Source organism: Cricetulus griseus, chromosome 2 (assembly GCF_003668045.3).
Source record: "Cricetulus griseus strain 17A/GY chromosome 2, alternate assembly CriGri-PICRH-1.0, whole genome shotgun sequence".
Lineage (NCBI taxonomy): Eukaryota > Metazoa > Chordata > Mammalia > Rodentia > Cricetidae > Cricetulus > Cricetulus griseus.
The window spans coordinates 376599147-376624921 of NC_048595.1; the positions used below are offsets into that span (position 1 = coordinate 376599147).

General features: G+C 52.2%; 1 protein-coding gene across 6 annotated transcripts in view; it reads right to left on the reverse strand.

Annotated features, from left to right (window-relative positions):
- LOC100766643 (casein kinase I) overlaps positions 1 to 25775 on the reverse strand; it is a 36753-nt gene that overhangs the window by 3355 nt on the left and 7623 nt on the right. For 2 of the 6 annotated variants that reach the window (XM_027404006.2, XM_027404007.2), the window contains exons 2-8: positions 16177 to 16260; positions 7881 to 7991; positions 7592 to 7740; positions 5260 to 5488; positions 4509 to 4679; positions 3812 to 3960; positions 670 to 730 (exon numbers count right to left, since the gene is read on the reverse strand). In XM_027404006.2, coding sequence (XP_027259807.1) covers positions 670 to 730; positions 3812 to 3960; positions 4509 to 4679; positions 5260 to 5488; positions 7592 to 7740; positions 7881 to 7991; positions 16177 to 16252 — 946 coding nt within the window. In that variant the 5' untranslated portion in view covers positions 16253 to 16260. Of the gene's footprint in view, positions 1 to 669; positions 731 to 1468; positions 3019 to 3114; positions 3219 to 3811; positions 3961 to 4508; positions 4680 to 5259; positions 5489 to 7591; positions 7741 to 7880; positions 7992 to 16176; positions 16261 to 16900; positions 17035 to 19357; positions 19509 to 25775 lie in introns of those variants that run through there. The other 4 variants (XM_027404005.2, XM_027404008.2, XM_035440766.1 and 1 more) reach the window with 4 other exon arrangements.

The window sequence follows — 25775 nt, forward strand, 5'->3', positions numbered from 1 at the left end:
GCTATACAGCACCCAGAACCCTAGCAGGACAGAGAAGGGGAAGAAGTGTATGAAACGCTCAGAAAACTAATTCCACCTTCCTTCCCATACTCTAAGAAGGCTGGAGCTTACCCTCTACCACAGTGCTTAGGGACCAAGACACCCAACACCCAGAAGAGGAAGCTGCCAGAGGGAAAACAGAGACCCCTCAGCTAGACCAGGCTGATATCTCCAGGACAAACAAGGGTAGCTCTTGGTCCTTCCCTCTGTGTTCCCAACCAAGCAGGAAGGGCATTCAGAAGCCCAACTACCTGACAGACAGGCCATAGCTAGAGAAGAAAGGGCAGGTTCAGAGTCACAACTCCAATGAAAGCAGAGACAGGACTGTCCCAAGGTCTCCTGGTACACAATCACAGGGCCAATCCCTGGCTCCCAGACCTGACCATTACTCCTACTATGGGGTAACAGCCAAGAGACTTAGGGGACCCCATAAATGCTGTTGCCTGGAAGCCCAGGGGATAAAAGAAGTCAGGATAGATGTTCCATGGAGCAAAGAGGCCCTCAGGCAAAGCCAGAGAAGGTATCTTGAGTCCCAAGGGTCTGTCCGCTAAGCTGACACCCCAAGTACAAGAGGAAGGGAGCAAGGACCAGAAAGAAACGCAGAGTAGGAGCAGAGCCTGGCTGAGTTACCTAGCTGGTCCTGAGGCCGTCCACAGGGAAGGGCAGGGGGCTGGCGGAAGGGGGGCCGCATCTGTGGAGGAGAGAGCTATAGGCTGAGATGGGCGCGTGCTCATGGGCCATGGGGTACGGGCTCTGCAAACTCATGTCTTTATAGGTACTAAAAAGCCCAACACTCTGGGAGTGGGGAGAGAGCTGTCTTCCCGGACCCCTGGAGGGAGTGGCTTGATTCAGAATGATCCCTGAATCCTAATGAGGTAGTCAAACCAGCACGTACATCCCATGTCACCCCCATTGCTCTGGGGCCCCCTATGAAGTGGAAGTGCTGACATTTTTTGTCCTTACTCGGCCTGGCCAGAGGCCTTGTGACCTGGCTGGAGTTACATAGCCAATAAGAAGCTGGGGCTAAACATGGTCTGGCCAATGAGTCCCATTTTGTCCCACAAAAAGACACCGTTCAGAGACCTGCCTTGGACATTTCCTAGTCCTCCACTCAGAAACCAGGGCTTAGGACTGCTAGAGTTCCACCCACTCACTGGCTGCCTGGTTCAGCTGGAACACAGCCCAACCTGAGAGAAACAAGGGCTGTTGCACTCAACAGTCCCTCCTGTTATTGTGGTAGCAATAATTTTAGCTTCTTGCTAAACGAGAAACTGAGGCTTGGTGAGGCTTAGAGCCTCACCTAGGGGTGCAGAGCCATCAATAGCCAGGCTGGGGTCTCAGCAGCTCCACCAGGCTCAGGCCAGACCTGGTCCCTCACCCTGTTTCCATCTACCCAATGTGATGGACGCATCAAGAAATGCATACCAGAGTGTTTTCATGGCCTTTATTTGCCCATAAGAAAACAGTCAGTGTCAAAGTCACACAGGTGTCTGGCTTTGTCCTTGGCTGTATGGCGTCTCCTCCTGGCTAGAACAGTGGCTGTGTTCTCCGAGACATCCCAGGATTCAAGCATCTGGGGAATTCCAGTCCCCTGGGGTGGAACATGGAAGGTCATTCCAAGGTCAAGTGGGTCTTTCCAGTCTGTTGCTCACGGAGCCCTGTCTGCAGAGTACTGGTGACAGCTTGCTTATTGCAGGGCAGGTGGGAAGGGCTGGTCTTGGAGTGATGGCTGTGAAAATTTCTGATGTATGTTCTGTAAATGTTCTTGGAAATGGAACTGGGCATGTAGTGACAGGGTCACACATGGTAGAGGCAAAGGCTGTCCACCTTTGACCTCTAGAGTCTACCTCCAAGGAGAGGATCAGGTTACCAGCAATAGGGCATGGAGGGCACATCTGGCCAAGTTTGAAATTTTTCAGCTGGCCAGTCACACAAGGGGCATTATGAAGGAAGCATCTACATCAGCTGTCCACAGAACCTCCCGGAATGACCAATGTTCACATTTGCCACACTGGAGGTAGCAGCCACTTGTGGCTTTCTGAATGCAATCTGGTGGATGACTAAGAAGTCAGCGTCCATCTCCAATAATTTTAGTGAATGAAAAAGTCAGCACTACATGGTGAGAGGCTACTAGAGTGGGCTGCACTGGTCAGGAGAACACAAAATCCATTCTTCAAGCTTTACTGAGAAGGGACACAAGCCCATTCCCAGACTGGATTCAGCTGGTTTTCTGTAGCATATGTCTAGTACCCAACACTCTGGAAGCCTTGACAAGAAGAGCTAGACCCATGACCAGGCCCTTGACCAACATGCTCTGAGTTGGAAGGAGTTCCACTGTCCACTTTTTGCTCCAGTCCCAGAGATAAAGTCACAGGTTTGTCCCCAAGGTCCCTGGCCTGTGAGGCTTCCTTAAAGAACAGGCCCAGGCCACTGAGTATGGCCCAGAGAAAAGAGGACCCCAAAATTATTGTGCTCATCTCGGTGTCCAGAGTACAAGGCCTACGTTCATTCTTGACACTGGATAGAGCAGGCCAAGGGCCACTCTGTGAAAAGAGAGGCACACGAGGATGAAGGGAAAGAAGTATTTAATGAGCTCAGAATCGATACATAGGCCAACGATGAGGCTGAGATGGAGCAGGGTCCTGTGATGTGCCACCAAGTCCCTCCCAGGCAGCGTAAATATCCCTTCTTCAGGCTTGTTCTAGCCCTCAGGCAGCTGGATCATTCTTGAGAATCCCATGCAGGGCCTTTTCTGTCACCCTCTCCACTGAACAGCCACCTCTCTGGAACAGGGTCTCACCCTGCCATCCCACAGGGTGCTTCCTCAAGCTTGGCTGAGATGGGCTGAGACAGCCCTGGCGGTGTCAGAACTGGGGCCCTGATGTCCAAACCACAGGCCAGTATCTTTGGGGAGGCAGTTGCTCCACCTCCTCCACCGGCCTATCTGGGGGTCCTTGGGTGCCCAGGGGCGCCGGGCACCTGAAAAGGACAGAGAGAGCACAGCTGAGGCTAGGTCCTCATGCTCACTGGCTAAGCCGCAAATCTTGGAAAGGCCAGGCCTTGAAAGGTCCTTACCAGTAAGTGGGTGAGTACGTGGGCCCAGCACAAGGCCAAGGGCGGGGGCAGGGTGACGCAAGAGCTTCCTTGTCGCGGGGCTGAGCCTGGCTCGAGGAAGCCCCCTTTTCCAGAGGAGATGTGAAACAAGACATACAATTTCACGGATTCCAGTGCTTGTCATTCCAGTGCTTGTCACCATGACTGGTGAATGCTTCTCCCTCACCCACCCCTAGGACCCTTAAAAGAGGGAGACAGAACAACTGCCTAGGAAGACCCAGGGTCCTAGAATCAGAAACAAAGAAGCCACTATGACCGGGTTCAAGCTGGCCATGGAGGCCTCAGAAAGGGCCGCAGTCTGGGATACACATAAGAGGAGCAGGAAAGTACAGACAGCTATCAGGACAGCAGGGGGTCCAGCCAGTGCTATCCATGCACCACAGGTACACAAGAGGGACTGCAGGCCAGGCCTCATCCTTTCCCACCTAGCAGGTGGTGGTGCCTTCCCTGGGTCCTGCCCCCAATGGAGGTGTACCCTACCTATACCAAAGTAGCTGGAGGCGAGGGGTTCTGGGACCCCTGCAAGGTCACTCACACTGTCCAGCTCATACTTCCCGTTTAACGGGAGCCCCGCCCCCCACCATGTCACTCTGGCCTTATGAGTCAGGGCCTGCCCTGTCCAGTCCCCCAAGCCCGCCTTGGCCTGCCGGTGACTCACGAATTTGAGCATGTTCCAGTCGAAGACGTAGTCGTAGGAGAAACCCTGCCGGTGAAAGAGATTTCGGAAGAGCTGGCGCAGGTAGGAGTAGTCGGGCTTGTCATCGAACCGCAGGGAGCGGCAGAAGTTGAGGTATGTTGAGAACTCAGCTGGTGGGTCACAAGGACAGAAGAGGCCACTGTGAGGATCACTTTCCCGAGAGACTCAGCAGACACCACTGTCCTAGGCACCCACTGTCCCTGCAACACTATCAATCTAAGATGGGCAGGATGAAAACTGAACTGAGCATGGCCCGCTTCCAAGCAGAGGTGCTGTGGAGCTGGGTGCACAGCTTGTCACCTGTCTAACCAAGCACCAAGGTCACAGCCACCAGGTCAACAGTTGCCATAAACTCAAAGGCCTGATGGGATGCAGAGTCCCATTATGACTTAAGTCAAAAGAGGGCAGCTTCTACTTCTTCAAACCATCGGACTGAGAGCAGACCTCAGAGATAAGGCAAGAGATGAGGCTGGGGACAACTGATATGTAAGAGACGGGTGTGAGGTGTGGGGGTTCAGGTATCCCAGCTAGCTCCTAGGCAGAAAGACTCTAGTAAGAGACAGTCATAAACATTCCAGTGTCAAGGTCAGGGGTACCCCATGGGTGGCCCCCCTGGACTTGCCCTTAGAAGGAAACGCCATGCCCGCCAGCTACTCACAGGGGTAGCCTTTGCAGAGGACCTCGATGGGCGTTGACATCTTCTTCTCACTGATCCGCTCATACTTCTGACGCTTGGTGGCGGCTTTGAGACCCTGCCAGGGCAGGGAGCCCAGGTTGAAGTACATCAGCACATAGCCCAAGCTCTCCAGGTCATCTCGACGGCTTTGCTCTGCACAGGTCAGGAGGTCAAGGGCCACAGGTGAGGGGCCAGTCAGGCTGCATTTCTCACTGTAGCCACCCCCCCTCAGTGCTCACTGGCTCTTGGACAGTCTGTTATAACTGCTGCCCCATTCTCCTCCTCCTCTAGACTTTCCAAGGCAGAGCTTTCTCATGTCTGTTCCAGCCAGTTTTTCTAGCCCAGGCGTTACTTCACTCAACAACTGTGTGTGGGCACCCACCACCTCCTTGCCTGGCCTGTTTTGTGCTTAAAGATCACACTCTAGTTTGAGACAGGGCTTCAGTCAAATCCAGCTCTGGAATTCATGCCCTTAAACAGCCATGTTAAACCTCTGGGCTTGCATTTCTCCAATGTACAAATGGGGAAACTGCCACCCACTCAAGAGGATTGCCAAGGCAGACAAAATACACACAGCTCTGCTTATCAAGGGGTCCATATGGAACAAGTCCAGACCTGGGCCAGACAGGGTGAGGCTCACCAGAAAAATCCCTGGGGTCGCCAACCCAGGTAGGGACACAGGCTCATCCTGGCCAGCGGCCACTGCATGCTTGCCCAGGCCCAGCTCACTCACCGATGCCCAGGTGGGTGTTGATAGAGGCATAGCGGGCAGTGCCAGTCAGGTTCTTGTTTTCCCGGTAGGGGATATGCTGGTGGGTGCGGGCATCACGGTACTTCTTGGCCAGGCCGAAGTCAATGATGTAGACCAAGTTGCCTTTCTTCCCCAGGCCCATGAGAAAGTTATCAGGCTTTACATCCCGGTGGATAAAATTCTTGGAGTGGATGTACTCGATGCGGCTGATCTGGGGAAGGTGAGGAGACAGCAGGTCACTCCACACAGACACAGCAAATGTACACAAGGCCACCTGCTCTGGCCAGGGAGAAAGACCTAGCCTCAGCAGGAAGCATGGTTTCAAGGAGTGGCCATGCTTCCCCAAGCAATGAGGACGGACTTTGAAGGAGCTCACGTGCTGAGAGACAGTCTTAGTAGGCATCACACGTTGACTCCCATCTCCTGGCAAGCCTCCAGCCTCAGCCTCTTGAGCACTGGGGTTTCTGACATGATCCATTACACCCCAATTCCAGATTTGGATTTTGTTGGTTTTTTAGATAGGGTTTTTACACTGTAGCCCAGACTGGCCTTGATCTTCCTGTAATTCTCCTGCCTCAGTCTCCCCAGTGTTGGGATTACAGGCATGAGCCACCACACCAGGTTCTGGTTTTATCTTTTTCTTCTTTTTTAAATGAAACAAAGTCAGTTCATTAAAAAGAGGTTTTATGGGTCTGGAGAGATGGCTCAGCAGTTAAGAGCACATATCACTCTTCCAGACAACCCAAGTTAGTTCCAGATCGGTTAGCTCACAACTGCCTGTAACTTTATCTCTAGGAGATCTGACACCTCTGGCCCCAGCAAGCACCAACACAGACACACACATATACACGTAATTAAATAACTTTTTTTGGCTTCTCAAGACAGGGTTTCTCTGTGTGGCCCAGGCTGTCCTGGAAGGATGGCCTCAAACACAGAGATGCACCTGATTCTGCTGGGACTAAAGGCATGTGCCACCACCTGGCCCACACCCAGCTTTTTAAATAAATCTTAAAAATAAAGTGAGAAGGAACCAAAGATCTCCAGTGTCAAACTTTGTACCCCTTTACATGCAAGCACTCCCATGTATACATGAGCGCGCGCGCGCACACACACACACACACACACACACACAAAGAAGCAGTTTTAACACAAATTTAAGCAGGGTCCTAACAGAAATAGGGTGCTCAGGGAGAGGGGGTTGTGCTGGCTAGTTTATGTCAGCTTGACACAAGCTAAAGTCATCTGAGAGGAGGAAGCCTCCACTGAGAAAAAATGCTTCCATAAAGTTGTATGAAGGCATGTAGGGCATTTTCTTACTTAGTGATCGATGGGGAGGGCCCAGTCCATTGTGGGTGGTGACATCTCTGGGCTGGGGGTACTCAGTTTTATAAGAAAGCAGGCTGAGCAAGCCATGAGGAGCAAGCTAGTAAGCAGCACCCTCCATGGGCTCTGCATCAGCTTCTGCTTTCAGGTTCTCGCCAGGTTTGAGTTCTTGCCATGGCTTCCTTCAGTGGACTGACCCAGGATATGTAAACCAAATGGACCCTTTCCTCCCCAACTTGTTTTTGATCATCACATAGATAGTAACCCTAACTAAGACAGGTGGACATACCAAAGAGGGAGAGTGGTCTTAAACCTTTCCTCTGTTCATCATCAAGGGCTGCAGGACCTGACACCTGCTCTACTCTCAGTCCCTGAATTGCACAGCACCCCACTAATCCCCATGACAACCTGGCAAAGGGAAAACCAGGTGGCTGAAGCCCTCAGGTGAGGCACTGGGACAGAGGATGACAACCGTGCAGGGCAGCAGCCCAAGGCCCTCAAGGAAGGTGACTCAGCATGTATGCAGTTTAAATGACAAATACCTTCCTGACCATTATGGACTCGTTCTCTGGATCCACAAGCCCAAATCAATTCTTTCTTCCATAAGTTGCTTTTGGTCACATGTTTTTATTTTTGCAGACAGGGTTTCTCTGTGTAGCCCTGGCTGTCCTGAAACTTGTTCTACAGACCAGGCTAGCCTCTATCTCCTGAGCGCCAGGATTAAAGGTGTGTGCCACTGCCTCCAGGATTGGGCACACGTTTATCACAGTAACAGAGAAGTAATTAATACATCAGGTTTGGAGTTGAGCCTGGAACCTACATGTTAACAAGGCACCCCCAGGGTTCCACAATGGGTAGTCAGTGTCCCCTGGTCCCTAGAACAGGCCCAACCTCTGGAGGTGGGATGTAGGACCCACAGACTCGATGGTTGAGAGCCACTGGCTCACACAGCAGGAGAGTCAGCTGGACACCTGGAGGGGTGGGGACTCACCATCTGGTCGGCCAGCAGCAGCACCGTCTTGAGGCTGAACTTTCGGGAACAGAAGTTGAAGAGGTCCTCAAGACTGGGCCCCAGCAGCTCCATGACCATCACATTGTAGTCACCCTCAGCCCCGCACCACTTGATGGACGGGATCCCCACTGGGCCCAAGGAAAAGAAGCTTGGTCAGGGTCACTCCTCACCCACGTCCTCTACATTGTCTTCTCCCTGCTCTGCACCAGGACAGCCAGCCTCCCCTTCCCTCCTCCCTTGCACCCCCCCCACCCCATCGCTGCCTTACCTCCTCCCTGCATCATCTTGTAGAACTTGCTCTCAATGTGGAGCTGCGGGTGCTTTGTTTTCACACATTCCAGCTTGATGGCTACTTCCTCACCAGAGGCAATGTTGGCACCTGCCAGTGTCAGAGGACACAAAGGACTAGGGTCAATCTCAAGCGACCATGTGGTCCTTACCCATTTGAGGTTGTTGTGACTCAGGCAGTAGCTGCTCTCAGGAATGATGACAATTTGGGACTTAGCTGGTGACAACACTGTAGTAATGGCCACCCAATTGCGCACTTCCTAATTTTGATTTCACTGGTCCCAAGTTGGTGATCCTCCTGCCTCAGATGGAGATAACTGCCTTCCACACATATGCCACAGTACACAAAACAAATTAAAATGCAAAAGCAGCCGGGTGTTCGTGGTGCACACCTTTAATCCCAGCACTTGGGAGGCAGAGGCAGGCGGATCTCTGTGAGTTCGAGACCAGCCTGGTCTACAGAGTGAGTTCCAGGACAGACTCCAAAGCCAGAGAAACCCTGTATCGAAAAACAAAAAAACAAAACAAACAAACAAAAAAGCAAAAGCAAACCAGTAACAACAAAAACTAAACACCTATATTAAAATTTTCTCAAAGAGAGAAAGGTATTGTGTGTGTGTGTGGGGGGGGGGTTCTCAAGGAGATGGCAAGATGGCTCAGGAGGTAAAAGTGATTGCTGCCAAGCCTGATGATCAGAGTTCAATCTCCAGAACCTACTGACTTCCATATACACAAGCTTACACATACAAATAAAGGTAAGGGGAAATGTCAAAGGTCCCTCTCCTTCAAAACCATCCAGAACCCCTCACACTGGCCAAAGCTCCAGAGATAAGGCTGAAAGAAAAAAACAATTCTTATCACCGGCAAACAGCTAGTGGACAGGAAAGATCTGATGGGAAATGGAATGGAGGATATGAGCTGACAGTACCCATGGGGGAGAGTGCAGTCCTGGACACAAAGGACAGCTACAAGTCCCACAATGCTTACATTTCTCACAAGCTCTCTTCCCTACACAGCTGGAAGGTGACTTTCCATGGCCTAGCTGTGACCAGTACCTCTACCTTAGGAGGTTGGCTGACATTCCTTTAATTTTGTTTCTTCCTTAAAGATTTTAATTTTTGCCAGGTGTGGTGGTGCATACCTTCAACCCCAGCACTCTCTGAGGCAGAGGCAAGAGGATGTTTGAGAGTTCTGAGGCCAGCTTGGTCTACATAGCAAGTTCCAGGCCGGCCAAAATTATATAGGAAAACCTTGTCTCAAAAAAAAAAATTTTTTTTTTAAATTATATGTATGTGTTGTAGGTGAGGGGTGGCATAGGGACTTGAGTATAGGTGCTCACAGAGGCCAGAGTATCACATTAGGTTTCCCTAAAGCTGGGATCACATGCAGTTGTGAGCCACCTACTATGGGTGCTGGGAACCGAGAGACAAACTCAGGTACTCTGCAAGAACAGTATGAATCCTTACTCCCCCCCCCCCCCCACACACACACACACTGCTTTTCTTTTTCCATACAAGGTTTCTCTATGTAGCCCTGGCTGTCCTGGAACTCACTCTGTAGACCAGGCTGGCCTTGAACTGAGAGATCTGCCCGGTTACTTTCTCTTTTTAAAGGCAGGTCTCACTCTACAGCTTGCCTGTCTTGGAACTCAGAGTTTCACCTACTCAGGCCTCCACAGTGCCCATCGAGTGTACACACAACCTCAGAGCCATCTCTCCAGCCCATCAGGCAGCATCCTTGTATGGTGTAAAGAGCCTGGCCAAGGCTGTCCACTGTCGAGTGTTTGCAATAAGCAAAAGCTTGGAAACCACCCACATGTCCGTCTTTCAGGACTGGCTAAATAAAGAATAGCTGATCCATAACAGAACACAATGGTGAGAGGAGGAAGCTCACTCCATGGAACAGTGCAAAGTCTCCAAGATACAGGAAGTGAAAAAGCAAAGCCCAGACCACGATCCTGTGCTCTTTCGACATGGAAGCGTCTGTGCTGGGTTGCAGTCACATGAAGAAACAATGGCTGATTGGGGGGGGAGGGGGGACTTCACAGACACCTTATTATGCATTGCTTCTTGTGTACTTCTGTTGAAATGTAATATGTACACTGCGGGATACAGTCACGGGCGCTGTGAAACTAGTTGTCCACAGGGTTGTACAATCCATTGCACAGTCAATCAGAGAAAATGACCAACATTGCCTCAAATGCCTATGCCTTCTAGTAATTGTGACTTCCCCCCCTCCCCATCCCTGCCAATTTCCTTCCCGGAGCCCCTAGGGACCACTTGGCCACTTTCTGCTTATGGACTTGCTTATTTTGGGCATTTCAATGAAATGAAAGCACCCATTATGTGGTCTTCTGTTTCCTTTCATTTAACACATTATTCCAATTTTTGCATATGTACTTTGATTTCTGAGCTACATAAAAGAAAAACCAATTAGATGACTAAATCCAGGAGCAACTGGAAACTGGCTTGCAAACTACTTTTAAAAAATTTAAAGTTATTATTATTATAATTATATCATTACTATTATTTGTGTGCATGTTGCCCGCACTTATGTATACACCTATGTGGAAACCAGAGGCTGGTGCTGGGAGTTTTCTTCAATCCCTCTCCACCTTACTTTTTTAAGACAAAAAGGCTGGAGAGACAGCTCAGCAGTGAAGAGCGCTGGCTGCTCTTCCAGAGGTCCCTGGTTGGGTTCCCAGTACCTACATGGCGGCTCACAGCCATTGGTAACTCCAGTTTCAGGGGACCTGGTGCCCTCTGTGGCTTCCTCAAGCACTGCAACAGAGTGCACAGACAGACACCTGTGCAGGCAAGACACCCATACACACAACAAAAGTAAGTAACCATCCAGAACATCTCACTCAACTTGGAGCTTGTCCAATTAGTTAGACTGGCTGATCAGCAAGCCCCGGAGATCCCATCTCTCCAAACCTGCACCCCCAGTGCTGGGATTAAAGGTGTGTGGTGACCAACTGGCTTTTTTTTTTTAAACTGTGTGTGAACAGGGTACAGTGTTGCTCAGGTTCTGATGCTTGTGAGGACCTCAAGCACTTATTTTCCTCCCAGCTCCCCCTAAAGTACTTTTTTGTTTGGTTTGGTTTTTTTGAGACAGGGTTTCTCTGTGTAGCTTTGGAGCCTGTCCTCGAACTAGTTCTGTAGAGCAGGCTGGATTCAAACTCATAGAGATCCACCTGCCTCTGCCTCCCTAGTGCTGGGACTAAGGGCTTGCGCCACAACTGCCTGGCCCCCATAAAGTACTTAGGACATATCAGCAGTCATCAATTCATAAAGCCCACAGTTTTCTGTGGGGCCATAAGGTTATCACACAAAAAGGGAACTGGGATGACCTGGAGTCTTGTGTGTACCCTGTCTTGCCATGAACATCAACAGCAGGAGAATGTAGTGATTTTGAGTGAGTGTGATGGTACACACTTGTAACCCCAGCACTTGGGAGGCCAAGCCTGGTGGAAGCCAGCTTGGGCTTCATATCAAGAGCCTGTCTGTAACAGAGCCAAGCTGCTGGATCAGATCCTAGGTCCTGATCCTGTTACCTGCTGACCACTCGGCCTCATCACCACCACCACCACCACCACCATTATTACTGTATGTGAATGCACTTACACATACGTCTATGCAGAAGCCAGAGGTTGGTGTTGGAAGTTTTCCTCAATTACTCTCTACCATATTTTCTAACACAGAAGGCTGGAGAAATGGCTCAGATCTTCTACTTCTGAGCCCAGGCGCCTCTCCTGCAAACTGCTAGCCAAACTTAGTTTGCTGGGCTGTCTAGGACAGAGGAGCTCAGCAGAGCCCCAGTACATAGCAAGTACTCCACAGTGAGGGCTGATGATCAACCCACCCCAGCCAGAGATGGGATGAAGTGAGATGATTAGGGGCAACAATTCCCCACATGGAATGGAAGGAAGAGAGAGGAAATGGTGCTCTGGGTGAAGGAGCACCTCCCTAGAGAAAAGGCTGCTGAGCTCCTGGGACAGGGACAGGGCTTTGTCAGACACACCAGGGTCACAGAATATGCAAAGGCTTGCTAGGAAGGGTGAAGCTGAGGGCTCTGGTGCAGAGGGTAGCTGAAGAGAGTGACAAAGGTAGACAAGGTAAGAGCTCAGACCTGAGGGGCTTCAATCCTGGCCACCTAGTTGAGGGCCCCAGCCAGTACAGACATGCAGTGAGTATCCCCAATCTCAACAGTCCGACGTTTGGGGTCAGACAACTCTTGCTGCACTGTCAGGGGTTTGACAATATCCTTGACTTCTACCCACCAGAAGCCACCATTACCCCCTCCCCCGCCCCGTATTGTAACAATCAGAAATGTCTTCAGGATTTGCCAAATGCCCTCCAAGAGACAAAAGTCACCTCTCACCAAGAATCACCAGTGTATCAGAAAGAGATGGAGGGGACTTGAGGAGGGAAGGGAGGCCTGGGAGGTCACAGCAGGGTGGCCATACCCAGGCAGAGGGCAGAGATGATCCCTACATGCACTGGTGACTCAGCAGATACACAGGGAACAGAGGCAGGGGCTCATCATCCCTTTTAACTCTGACACTGCCCTGCCAGTGCTACTGTTGTCTCTATTTGACAAAGGGAAAACCCAACACAAATGTTGAATGACCATGCCACACAACTTTGCAGGCCAAGGACCAGGGACCTAAGCTGTTAGGCAAAGCCTCCTGACTGCCCCGTCCCCCCCCCCCATGGTTCCCACCCTTAGATTCCCATCAGGAGGCAGCCAGTCTTTTCTCTGACTTCCCTTAATCCTGCCAACCACTGAGCTACAGTTCAGAGAGGCTAAGTGGCTGGCCTAGGCCAGACAGAATTGGTTGGAACAGAGCCAGGATTCCAAATTTCTCCCAGAGCCTCAGCTTCTCTGTGCACTCCAGGTCCCAAGCACACTGGTTCATGGAAGCTGCTGACAGAGGGGCTGTCCTGTTCACCTTCTGTGGGAGTGCTGTACAGAGGGCAGGGCAACCACAGAGGCAAGATGGCTCACTGAGGGACTACATATGCAAAATGACCCACAGTTCCACACAGGAACAAAATGGAGGAACTGATTGGTCCCCAAAACAATCTTGGACATAGAAAAGGTGTGAGCCTGGTTAGCTCCAAGATGGACTAGAAACCTAGAAAGAAGCTGCAGGTAGAGAGTGATGAGCAGCCTCTTTAGCTCTCTATGGCCACTCACCTACACAGACACAGAGACTGCGGGAAGGGCTTGCAGAGTTGGTCCGCCCCAGAACCAGCAGCAGCAGAAGCAGCAGCAGCAACTCAACTCCCATGTCAAAAGGCTGAAGGCTGGGCATAGTGGCATGCATGTTTAACCCCACACACAGGGAGGCAGAGGCTGCCGGGTTTCTGAATTTATGGCAGCCAGCCAGAACACAGTGAGACCCTGCCTCAAACAAACAAGACCCACCCCTATAGCCACCTGGTCTGCACCCCTGACAAGAGTTGAGGCACAGCAATCCGCCCCACCTTTTAATAGATCTAGAGAGTTTTCCCAGGATGCACAGCTGACCTTAGACATTAAAGGGAAGAGAACATGGATGGACATGAAGAAGGGCCCAGGGCCTCACAAGCATTTCAGAAACAATGCTCTCATCCCAAGACTTCCTCAAGGTCAATCCTAGAAAGCTAGGTGTGGAAGCCTAGCCTGGCCCCACCTGTAGAGGCCATCTGGAGTCAGGCCCTGGCCCAACACCCTGGTGAGAACGTAGCCAGCACTCTGAACAAAGGGTGCCAGCAAGGCTAGTCAAAGAGGCCCTTCAGCCACCACTGCTCCCACATAGGCAAGATAGGGTCTAGGATGGCACTCATCACACATGCGGTGCTCACACACACATCCCAACATAGGTGCACCCAGTCAAAGCTGGACAGAGGGGCAGCCCTCCTCCCCTTTGACCCCCAGAAGACTTAGATCCTCAGAAAGCGGCAGCTCCCAACAGAGCAGAAGTACAGCACAGGCAGCGGGTTCAAGCAGTGCAGCCGTATCACTTATCTCACAATTCCATCTCAGATGGGGAAGTCAAGGCTAGCAGGGAATCCAGAGTTTACAGCTGGCCAAAGTAAAGACCAAGGGTCAATTTTTTCCAGAGCAAACACAAAGAGTGAATCTGGACCTGGCAGTTAGCATAACAAAGACAACACTGTAGATAAACAGGAAGTCCTGCCCCCAGGGAGGTAGACCACAGGAAGCAGGGACAGTGGCCTTTCTGAGTGAGCTTGGGTTGCACCTCTCCATCCACAGCTTCCACATCCCTTCTGCTGAAGAGGGGTCAGACACGGCATTGTCTAACAGTAGGTACCAGGTTGTGTATCAGAGCTGCACATATACGCATGCATGCACGCACTCACTCTCACACACAGACACTACACACGCACTCACTCTCACACACAGACACTACACACGCACTCACTCTCACACAGACACAGACACTACACATCCAGGGTCCTCATGCTTAGGCCAGGCCTAGAGAAAGGGGCAGCCCTGGTCACACAGTAAGTGAGGATCACTAAAAACAGGAACCTAGCCTGCCCAGTTCCTAATCCCTTCTCTCTCTTATCCTGCTACGGCAAGGCTTTCCCAGACTAAGTCCCCTTTTCCTTGCTCTCTGCTTCTCTCAAGCCTTCACTGGACATCCACTGTGGATAGGCCACATACTGGGCACTGGAGTGGGGGTTGGGGAGCAGACACAAGCTCACAGAAGCTCCTCCTGACAGGAATGAGGAACCAGAAGCATCTTGATCTCATGTTACTTAGTTTCTAAGCAGAATTACCTCACTACATTGCTATGGCTTAGCCATTTTGCCATAATCTCCAGGGTTCAAGCAATCTTCCTGCCTCAGCCTTCAGAGTAGCTGGTTCTACAGGCACACACCACCACACCCCAAAGAGAAACACCAAGCTGTTTACAGGGCATAGTGAGCTCCCTGATGCCAGGCACAGAAATTGTACTTCATGGTTGTTTTATTTGTGTTCTTCAACAGCGACTGATCATTAGGGGACACTGATGGGGACCTAGGGCAGCTGCACAAGATGAGGCTGAGGATCTAGGTATGTCTGTCTTCCATGCACTCAGTAGAGCTGTGGTGCCAAGGCCACCCCAGCTAATTTTCTGTAGCAATCCCCAGAAGTCACCTTAGTCACACTGCACCTTCTGCTATCAGAAGTCCTGGGGCCACCTTGAGGGTGACAGTGTTCAGAAAGGGGCCTGCAGGTAAGAGCCAGGAATAGGCATCCCCTGCCTATTGCCTCTGAGGCTAACTGAATGGAAGACTTCATACTCAAAGGGTCAGGGACTCTGTCCCCTGGGGAAGAGAAATCCTACAATAACTAATTAATGACCATAGTGTCCAGACTTGTACATTCTCTCTGCCCAGGACAGAAGTAATTTTCATTCTCTAAGGAGGAAAACACGAGGCAGCTGAGTCCTACTCCTGAGGGCACAGGGGCAGTTCCAAGGATGACCTAGGAGGCTTGCCATCTCACTCTGGCAACTCTAAGACTCCCAACTCCATCTCCACAGTTACCAAGCAAACGCTCCCCTCCAGGCCAATAAGACTCAAAATGGCACCGCGCAGGGCTAGGAAAACAACACTGCAGGAGGATGAGGCTCATTTCTCCCTCACTAGAGGCTGAGATGTCAGAAATCTGCTTTAAAAGACATCAGGGGAAACTCAAAAAGGAAACACGTCCAGAAGACAGGGAGCTCCCAGAGAAATGAGACCCTCCCTGTGTCATCCCAAAGCAGCTCCAGGCTGCATTCCAGAAAGCCACATCTAAGGGAAGGGCCTGTACTTCCTGGGAGCCTCCCCAGAGGTCCATGATAGTAGATGCTGTCTCCATCTACCAGTATCCTTCAGCCAGAAACCAAGTGGTGGGGTTGCCTACCCAGCCAGCGCCTTCCCACGCCCAGTGGAGACCCAGGTCAGCTGCAGCTGGAAATCTGCTAAATATATATATCCTCTGCCATTGCAGCCTACTGAGCTTCCCCCCATCCCGCTGTGAGAGGCATCCCCCCACTACCTGAGCCTCCTTGTGGATCTAGGATGACCCTGGAGGCTTCCAAGCCATGCCACACAACCAGAGCAAAGTTCTGTCCCCAGATCCCCAAATCCCAGACTGTCCTCCTCCTCCTCCTCCTCTTCCTCCTCCTCCTCCTCCTCCTCCTCCTCCTCCTTCCTCCTCCTCCTCCTCCTCCTCCTCCCCACCCCCAGAGCTATCAAGGGCCGAATATAGCTAGAGGCCCAGGGACTTACCCAAGTAGATGTCTCCAAAGGACCCACTGCCGATCTTCCGGCCCAGGCGGTACTTATTCCCCACGCGGAGCTCCATGTTTCACCCTTGTTGCAGGAGAAACAGAAACAGGTCAGAGATGGGACCTCTGGCACCCGAGGGCCTGGAGCCTTCCCCCACCGGAGGCTAGCCTTCTCCCTCCCACTGTCTGGGAAGCAATCTGGCTTCACTCTACTCAAGGGCAGCCAAGTGTCAGGTAGCCTTCATGCCCACACACCTGGGCAGGGCTGAGGCAGGTTTAGAACAGGCTTCACTAAGTACGGAAAAAGTGGTATCAGAGCCAAGGCCCAGGAGGAAAAAGCCAAGTGGACCCTCCAGTGTGAGCCTCCTCAGAGGGAGTCTGGTTATCATGGACTAAAGCCCTAAAGGAACTTGATCAAGGACAAAGGGATACAGGGAAGAGACAAGAGACCCAAGTCTTGCATCTTGGGCTCACCAGTGAATCTCTACCAACCCTAACAGGCTAAAGGCCAAGTCTTCTATAAGGTGCTTTATCTGCATGCACTCTAGAGGCACCTAAAGGACCCCGGTGAGGTCCTGGGCTCCAGAAGAGCAGGTTCCATGGGAGCAAACTGAAAACTACCAAAGCCACCACCAGCAAGTTCCAACCTCCAAGGGTGAAAAGGGAAGGGAAGGGCCCCACAGAGTCCCATAGTACTGAGACTCCCGAGGGCACAGGGTACCCACCTCTATCCCTGCCCCTGGGCCGCTAGGCTCACACGGGGCTAGGCTGGACTGTTCCAGTAGGCCCCTCACAAGAGGATCTGATCCCCATTCAGAAAGGGAAGGCAAGGTCCCTCATAATGCCTCCTAGGTTCTATTCAGGATGTAGTGAACCGTTTCTAGGCCTCTGCACACATCGCTTTGGGTGGATTCTGACACAAGCTTCCTTGAAGACAAGGAGGGAGGGTCTCCTGGGAGAGGTCCCTGGTACAGAAGATTTGAAGTCACTAGTCCCTGAGGGGCTGACCTGAGCAGCCCCCCATCCTTCCTGATGCCTCAAGCACCAGGTTAACAAAAATTGGGCCACCATGGCAGGACCACTCTGCACTGGCCTGGTAGAGGTCTGGGTACCCATGATCCAGGCCAGAAAAGAGAAGACTCAAAGACTGGGGGCAGTTTGGGTTGCCAGAAGATAGGGAGGCAGGGGAGGGTAAACTATGAAATGGGGAGAAGTGGTCCATGAGACCTTTGCTTGTTTACAAATGAGCTAATGTGAGCAAACAAGAGGGGACTCCTTTTGCAGATAGGAACCCAAGCCTTGAATGGCCTTGCTGCTACCCAGCAACAAGTCAAGGGCAGAATCTCACCTAGGAGCAAACTGGGGTCAGGCTAGCCTACCTGGTGGCCTCCTACCCAGAATTTATTTCACTCCAGGCTTCAGAAGTAAAACCAGAAGGTAAGACAGTAGCTGTGCTGGCTTTCTTGGGGGACCTGACCCTTCCCTGTGCCAAGCCTACCCCCAGCTGCCAGGCCTGGAAAGAAGCCGGGAGACACTCATTAGGGCTCCTTGATCAGCCTAAGAGCCAAAAGGTCCAAGCCAGGAGTGACACCCCAGCCTCGTACTAGTTCCCAGAGAGCCACCACAGTCCTTCTTCCACTAGCTACAAGGAAGTAGCTGCCACTGGGTGCCAGCCAAACTCTGGGCTCTCCATCAAGGCCCTTTGCCCACATGGCTGGCCTGGAATCAGCTAAGTTGCCCTAGTTGCCAACAGCAGGACTGCACATCTTCAGAAAACCCACCAGCCCGCCACCACAGGTTCACACATGGTCCAGTTTTCTAAGTGCACCCGTCAAGGGAAGACAGGAGCAGAGGCTCACACTCGTGATCCCTACGGGAAAGGGGGGGCTGGGTGTGTACTCACAAACATCCCCCCCAGCCGGGTTTCCACCAACGCCAACTCAGAGACCACACATGGCAGCTGGGAAAGCCACAGGTTAGGAAAGAAACATAAATATACCGCATCCTATATTACATAAATACCCACGCCAGGTTATATAAATACCAGTGCCCTCTGTCTGGGTGTCTTACATAAATACACTGCACATGACCCCCCAAGCCCCTCTCCACAGTCTACACAGAAAGGAAGAGGGCTACAAACCATCAACACTGGAGGACCCCACCAACGCCAGGGTCTGCCCACCCTGAAGACCCAGAGCCTTAGAGAGTCTAGCCTGTTCCAACCCTCCTCCACTTAAAAGCCCCCCCACCCGAAAAGAACTTCTTTGGGGGCTTCTTCGGGCAAACAGGTTAGCTTTCCAATTCTTCACTCCCTCTCCCCTAAGGGAGGGATGGTGGGGGGAGGGGACGGTAAACAAAGTTAAAAAAAAAAAAAAAGAAAAAAAGGTGGCCATGAAGAGTCAAAACTTCCCAGCTGGTTAGAAAAATTACAAACCACAACCAGTCGGGCACATAGGCAGTGTCCCCTACACATACCACTCACCTTCCCCAGAGCCAAGACCCCGGTTAATGAACCAGTAAAATAAAAACTGAAGTAATACCCTAAACCTAGGAAAGGTGTCCCAAACACAAGTATTCATCGGAACTGTACCCCTTTCTCTCCAGAACCCCTTCCCAAGGGAAGGTTATGCCAAGAAAATATGTGGGAAAACTCTGGGCAAAGTAGGGGGAGGGGGCAGGCCTAAGTCAGAGCCCTGGCTCTGCCCAAGCACCCAGCTTCTCAGAGGCGTGCAGCACAAGGCTGTCTCACACACCGCAATGAGAATCCAGGCGATAAATAATCCCTCCCTTCTCGCCACAAAGGAGAAAACAAAGCCGGTGGCCCGGGTGACCACGCATCCCATCACTTAGGACCCCCGGTGCCCCCACCCTACACGCAAACGGCCTCGCTGACCCGGAGCCCAAGGCACAGAGGAGGGGCCGTGGCCGGCCCGAAACCCACGCGCCCCCAAGACCCGGGCCAGGCCCCTGCCGCAGGTCCCCCGCCGCCCCAGCCCGGGGCCGCCTCGGTGCAGCCGGCGGCCTGAAAAGCGCACGTCCCCTCCGCGTCCCCGGCCGCGCCTTTGTCCTCACGGGCGGCGCCCCCAGCCCAGTGAGGACGCGCGTGTCCGCCCCGCGCTCGCGCAAAAAGAAAACACAAAGAGGCGGAGGGAGCCCTGCTTCCCCGGTCCCCCGATGCTCACCGTGCCGGGGCAGCCCGCCGGGGCGGATGCCAGAGGATTCGCGGGGCCGCGGGCGCGCCAGCCTCTCCCCGGCCCGCTGCGCTGCGCTGCGCTCGGCCCGGCCGGGCTCAGGCTCCGCGCTCCACCGCCGCCGCCTCCCGCCCCCGCCGCCGCCGCCGGCTCGCGCGCTCCCTGCTCGCGCGCGCGTCCCCCGCGGCTCCCATTGAGCCCCGGGCCCGCCCGCTGATGTCATCCCCCCGCCCGCCGCCGCCGCCGCCCCGGAGGATTTAAAGGGCCCGCAGCCCCCGGGAGCGCGCGCTGACGCTGCCACCCTGGATGAGGAGGAACACAAAACTCGGGTTTCCTACACTCCGGCCTTCTTGTCCTATTCCAGCTAAAGCTGTAGACTCCCGGGAGGACTGGCTAACACGCCTGACACTGAAAAAGAGATTTGGGGCTCGGTCGCCAGGTGGCTGGGGAGAACACTGGCCAGGCGCTTTGGGGATAGGGATGGAGGGGCGTGGACAAGGACCAGGGAGGTAGCCAAAGAAAACTCAGGCAGACCCCTTTCTTTGCTCCTTGCCACTCAGCTCCACTGTGGCAGACCCTCAGACCACAAAGTAGTCTCACCCATCGAGTCCCCTGCCCCCACCAAAACTCACTCGTGAGTCAGGGGGCCCAGAGGTGCTCATTCAGCCATGTCATCCTCCAGACAAGGCCTGGGTTTCCTTAACAGCAAACGAGGAAGAAGGACTATACACCCCTCAGGTCACAGGAGAGTTAATGAAGGCTTCCCAGCAGCTTCCAGCACAGCCATGAAAGGTCCCAGCACAAGGCTATTAAAATGATATTTACACTGGGTCATGCAAAGCTCCAAATTATGACACACCTACATTGTCTCACATACAACTGTGACTGTGGACACAGTACCTCTGATCACCTCATCCCATCCCGGAAGAACATCTCTCAGAGTCACTTCATAATAACTGCATCTTCTCCCCAAGGCTGAGGGACTTAACCAGATGCTCCCTAAATTGCTGGGAACCCTATAGACCTGTTCTGTAAGCCAGAGAGGGCAAGAGGTGTGCCCAGGCCCACACAGCCCAGCAAGATGGCCATGTTCTCCTGGAAGTCCTGGGGATGCTGACCAGAGTAGGAGAGTGTGGAGGAGCTGCCTCCAGAAGGCACCTGTGATAGTAAACTAGGGTGGCACTATGTACCACCTTTGCCTAGGCAGGGACCATCAGTCAGACGGTGGGTTGAGCTTGGGCCTGCATGGTGCTTCTTGGCTTCATTTTTGTCGGTTGATTCCCAATTGGCAGATTTTGTATTACAGGCCCACATTCCTGACTTCTCTTGAAGCCTTCCTTGACCATTCTGGCCACAAATCCTCAGCAGAGGCAGCTGGCCTGGGCAGCAGTGAGCCCGTGTCCAGAGCTCAGGCAGTGGGACCCTGGCAAGACTGACCATAACACAGCATGTACCAATGTCATCCTGTCTTCACCACCCCCAACCTTCCAACCTGGGCCCAGCTTTCCAAATGTGGGCCTACTCTTCTTTAGAGCCAAGAGAGGCAGCCAGCTCATTTAACCCTTTCCAGTGAGGACAACAGGCATTCATTCCAGGGTTTCCAGAAAGGGAATGGGGGCTCCTTAGTGCTCACTCGACATCACAGATCAGCCATCACAGATCAGCCTGTCTGGAGACTGGAGCCCACTCTCCTTCCACTTCCTGGACTTCACATGCCCTTTGGAACAAGAGTTCTATCTGCAGTTCACTGTACCAGCTTCCCCTCTTCATCCTGTCACCGGGCCTCCATTCCAGGATATGTAGCCTCTCCCGGGCCCACACCCTCCCACTACGGAACCTCTCTTGGGTATCGAGGCACTTAAGCACCCCTAGCTCCAACATACACCCCAGACCTGCTGAGGGGTCCTGGGGAGCCGGACTCTCCAATATTCCTTCCCAGATCTGTCCCCCTGGAAGGATGCTCCCCCACACTGTTGTCTGTTGCCTGATTCTCTTCCTTCCTACACCTCCATAAGTCAAGATTGAGTCTTCTACACAGTTCTGAGCTGAGAGCTAAGGGGGGACGGCTGTGACGCAAAACCCAGCAGAAGAGAGGGAGGAGGGGAGGCTGCTCCCAAGCGGAAATCCTGCCTAATCCTAGCAGCTAAGGTCCGCCTTCAGTTTACTCTGCTTTACCTCTCAAAGATCCCTCCTCTTCAACTCCCAACTTTCAAGCCCAAAGGTATATAGCCTGATGGCATCCCCAGCCACCCCCCACTCACCCACAAGATGCAGGCAGGCAAGCCCCAGCTCGCCAGGGGCCACACTAGCTTTTAACAGTTCTGTGTTGCAGGAACAACAGCTTTCCCGGCTCCTTTCCAAACTGGACATTTCACCACCGTCAGGGCTCAGGCACAGCCCTGGACACATAGCACAGTGCAGATGAGACCAGGACCTCACAGAGAAGCTGGGCTCTTGACTGTGCACATTCTGGCTTACCAAGTGTTCAGGATAGGCCTAAAAATGACTGTCCCCTGTATGCCCCTGCCTGCTGCATTCTTGACTTTGGTTCCTCTCTTATGAGCCTCTGCCCTGGCCCTGGCCATTCTGCCTGGCACATTCCCCGAGAGCCATATACTCACCCATGCACTTCTCTGGGGCTCCATGCTCAGTCCTTTCAAGAAAAGGCTTCCCTGTCTCCTGATTTCAAATTCTATTGCTGGCCTGGCAAGGTGGCTTTTTGAGTAAAGTGCTTGCCCCGCAGAAAGCCTGAGGACCCCAAGTTTGATCCTTGGAACCCATGTTAAGATAGAGAAAGGCTGGGCTGGTGGTGGCACACGCCTTTAATCCCAACACTCAGGAGGCAGAGGCAGGTGGATCTCTGTGAGTTTGAGGCCAGCCTGGTCTACAAAGCAAGTTCCAGGAGAGACTTCAAAGCTACACAGAGAAACACTGTCTCAAAAACAGAAAAGAAAAAAAAGGAGAACAGATTTCACAGGGTTGTCCGACCTCCACACGAACTCTGTGGCATGGTGTACCCTCACCCACATATGGCTGAACAAAATTTAAAATCAATTGTATAAAATTCGGACCCCAGGCCCCATGGGGTTGCCAACTCTCCTGCATTCCACTGCCCACTGACACTCATGCTGTAACATACTCTGGGTGCCACATTTTGGTAGTTCATCTCCACCCTCCCACTTAGAGGACCAAGGTGAACAAAAGCAAGGAGTCAGTGCTGCTTTGGGTTCTGCTGTGTTCTGAATATCTATTATAGTGTCTGGCACCTGGGAGGCATTTAACACATAGCTGATGATCAAATGGACTGTGAAGAGGCCTCTGCCCTCCTGCCAACCAAATATGAAGTGCTGGCCCCTGGTTTCAGGACCTCGTAACAGACCAACCACATTGCCAGCCTCCATTCATGAAACACTCACATCCACCCTGGGAGTAGGCAGGAGCCTGCCGGAGCTTCCTCACCCAGGCCTGTGAAGCGCTAAGGCCTTGGCACCCTCCTTCTGGATCATGCTCCATACTGTCCAATAATGAAGCAACTCCGGAGCTGTGGAGATGGGACAGGCACTTTCGGTAGAGCCTGGCAATCTGTATCTCGTCCCTGGGACCCATGTGGTGGCAGGTGAGGAAAGGTATCCTCTGTCCTCCTCCACAAATGCACCATGGCGAGCAGACACACACACACACACACACACACACACACACACACACACACATACACACACACTAAATAAATGTCAATTTAAAACACTACAATGACTAGAGAGTGTTTTAACATTTCTTAACATTTCTTCAGCCCTCATACACATAAAAACTTTTAAATTGAGGGCCTGGAGAGATGGCTCAGAGCTTAGGAGCACTGACTGTTCTTCCAGAGGTCCTGAGTTCAATTCTCAGCAACCACATGGTGACTCACAACCATCTATAATGCAACCTGCTGTCCTCTTTTGGCCTGCAGGCAGAACACTGTATACATAATAAATAAATAAACCTTTAAGAAAATTTGTTTTTATTTTTGTTTTTCGAGACAGGGTTTCTTTGTGTAGATTTGGAGCCGGTCCTGGCACTCGCTCGAGACCAGGCTGGCCTCGAACTCAGAGATCCTCCTGCCTCTGCCTCCCGAGTGCTGGGATTAAAGGCGTGTGCCACCAATGCCTGGCCAAGAAAAAAGTTTTAATTGAAAATAAATATTTTAAGCCAGGCAGTGGTGGTCCACGCCTTTAATCCCAGCACTTGGGAGGCAGAGGCAGGCGGATCTCTTCTTCAAGGCTAGTGTGGTTTATAGAGCAAGTTCCAGGACAGCCAAGGCTACACAGAGAAACCTGTCTCAAAAAAGTAAAAAATAAATACTCCGGTCTCCCAGTTAGAGAACTGCAGGCCCCTTTACTCCCCTCCACTGGCTTCCACCCTTACAGACCCATGTCTAAGGAGAGTAGGAACCTGGCTGGGGAGTTGAAAGCAAGAGTCTCTGGGATTTTAAGAGGCTGGCTTCTGGGAGTGGCATAGTAAAGCATGCCTTCCTGGAGTTTCAGAGGCTGAGGCAGGAGTGAGTTTGAAGTCAGGCTGATTTACACAGTAAGCTCCAGACCAGACAGGACTACATGGTGGAGACCCTGTCTCAAACAACAACAAAACCAAGAGACTAGAGAGGTGGACCAGTAGTTAAGAGCTCATACCAAGCTTGTGGAAAGCTCATGTCAAACAGCCCACAATCCCCTTAACCCCAGCCAGGGGGATCCAATGCCTCTTCTGGCCTCCATGGGCACCTGCACTCGTGTGCACGATACCCCCTATCCCATGCACATAATTAAAACAAAACAAACCAAAAAAGCTGTCTTCAAATGCTGAATCTTCCATTTTCTACCAGGCAAGTTCCTTAAGGCCTCGTCACCCTAATTAAAAATCCACAAAAATTGCCTGGTGGTGGGGATTGCACACACCTTTAATCCCAGCACTTGGGAAGCAGAGGCAAGCGGATCTCTGTAAATTCAAGGCCAGCTGGTCTACAGAGCTAGTTCTAGGAGAGTCAAGACCCTGTTTTGAAAAACAAACAAACAAAATCAAACCAACAACAACAACAAAAAAAATTCCCAAAAAACAACTTTACCCAGAAGAAAGCCTGAGGAGGAAGCAGTAGCTACTTTTCCTGCTCTTAGGAGAGCTGACTTAAACCAGGGCCTCTGAACTGGGTTTCCTTTTAGTGCTGTAAGATACATCCTGGTCACTTCCTTTCTCCTTCACCCTTTCTCTGAAGGACCACTGCCAGCCCCTTCAGGGGTGGACCAGATTGGAAGTCTGCAGGTCTGGTTGCACCCACTTGAACCACTAGTGTTGCTCACCTTGCTGTGAGCTCGTGAGGCACCAGCAGGCAACCCCTGGGTGACTCCCTAGTCCCCTGAGGTGTACAGCTTACCCATGTCCTGAAGAGTTTCCCCAGGGGCCTACCAGCCTGTGAATGCTGCCCGACTGCTCAATGGGACCCTAGCTCCCTGTCTACCTAGGACCCACTAGGCTCTGCCTACCTCTGTGTTCTTCCAGTCAGGCAGGGTCTGCCCTTTAACACTCAGGCTGCTGGGTAATAATCCCACAAACTACCCAGGTCAAACCCCTGGCAATGGCTCCTCCTTCAGAGCTGGGAGGCGGAGCTGCATGAGGCCCAGGTTTGAGTCCCATCTAGTCTATGGAAGGCAGTGGAATCTTGCAGATTTCAAGTCTCTGTCTGGGGACTGAGTGAGATGACCTGCACAGGTCCTCAGTCTCCCTGACTTGTGCCCTGGAGTGGGGCTGGATGGGAACCATCTCTGTGTTTCACATACAGGGTTCTGCAATTTCTCTGCAGGTACATGACCCTGGGCTCAGTGGGAAACGGCTCTCTCCTTGCCACCCCTCCTCAAAACTGAGGCGTCCTCTCTACCACATCCCCACTTAAGTCTGGGCCTTGCGACCAGCCCCTGCTTTTCCCCTGGACACTACAGCTGCTAGACAGCTGTTAAGAGACTTCCCTTTGTTACTGATTATACCTGCAAATGTAATCCACACTCTGGGTGACCACAGTGATCTGGCTTCTGAGTGAGTCTCACACCTCACATGCTGGCCTTTTTCATTTCATCACACCGCAGGTCTTTGCCTGGAAGGCAAAATGTCTGTTGCCCCAGACTCTTCCAAGGCCGCCTGTACCTGCAGTTGTCTCCTCCTCAAGACTTTCCTGCACACACACAGCACCCAACGCTGATGCTATGGGGTTGAACCTAGGGGCCTTGCAGAGGTCTTAGCCCTCTTTTGACTTTTTCATTTAAAGGCAGTCTCAAAAGGTTTGCCCAGGCTGGCCTTGAATTTGCAATCCTGTGTCTCTTGAGTACCTGGAACTTGCTCTGTGGACCAAGCTGACCTTGAATTCAGAGATCCACCTGCTTCT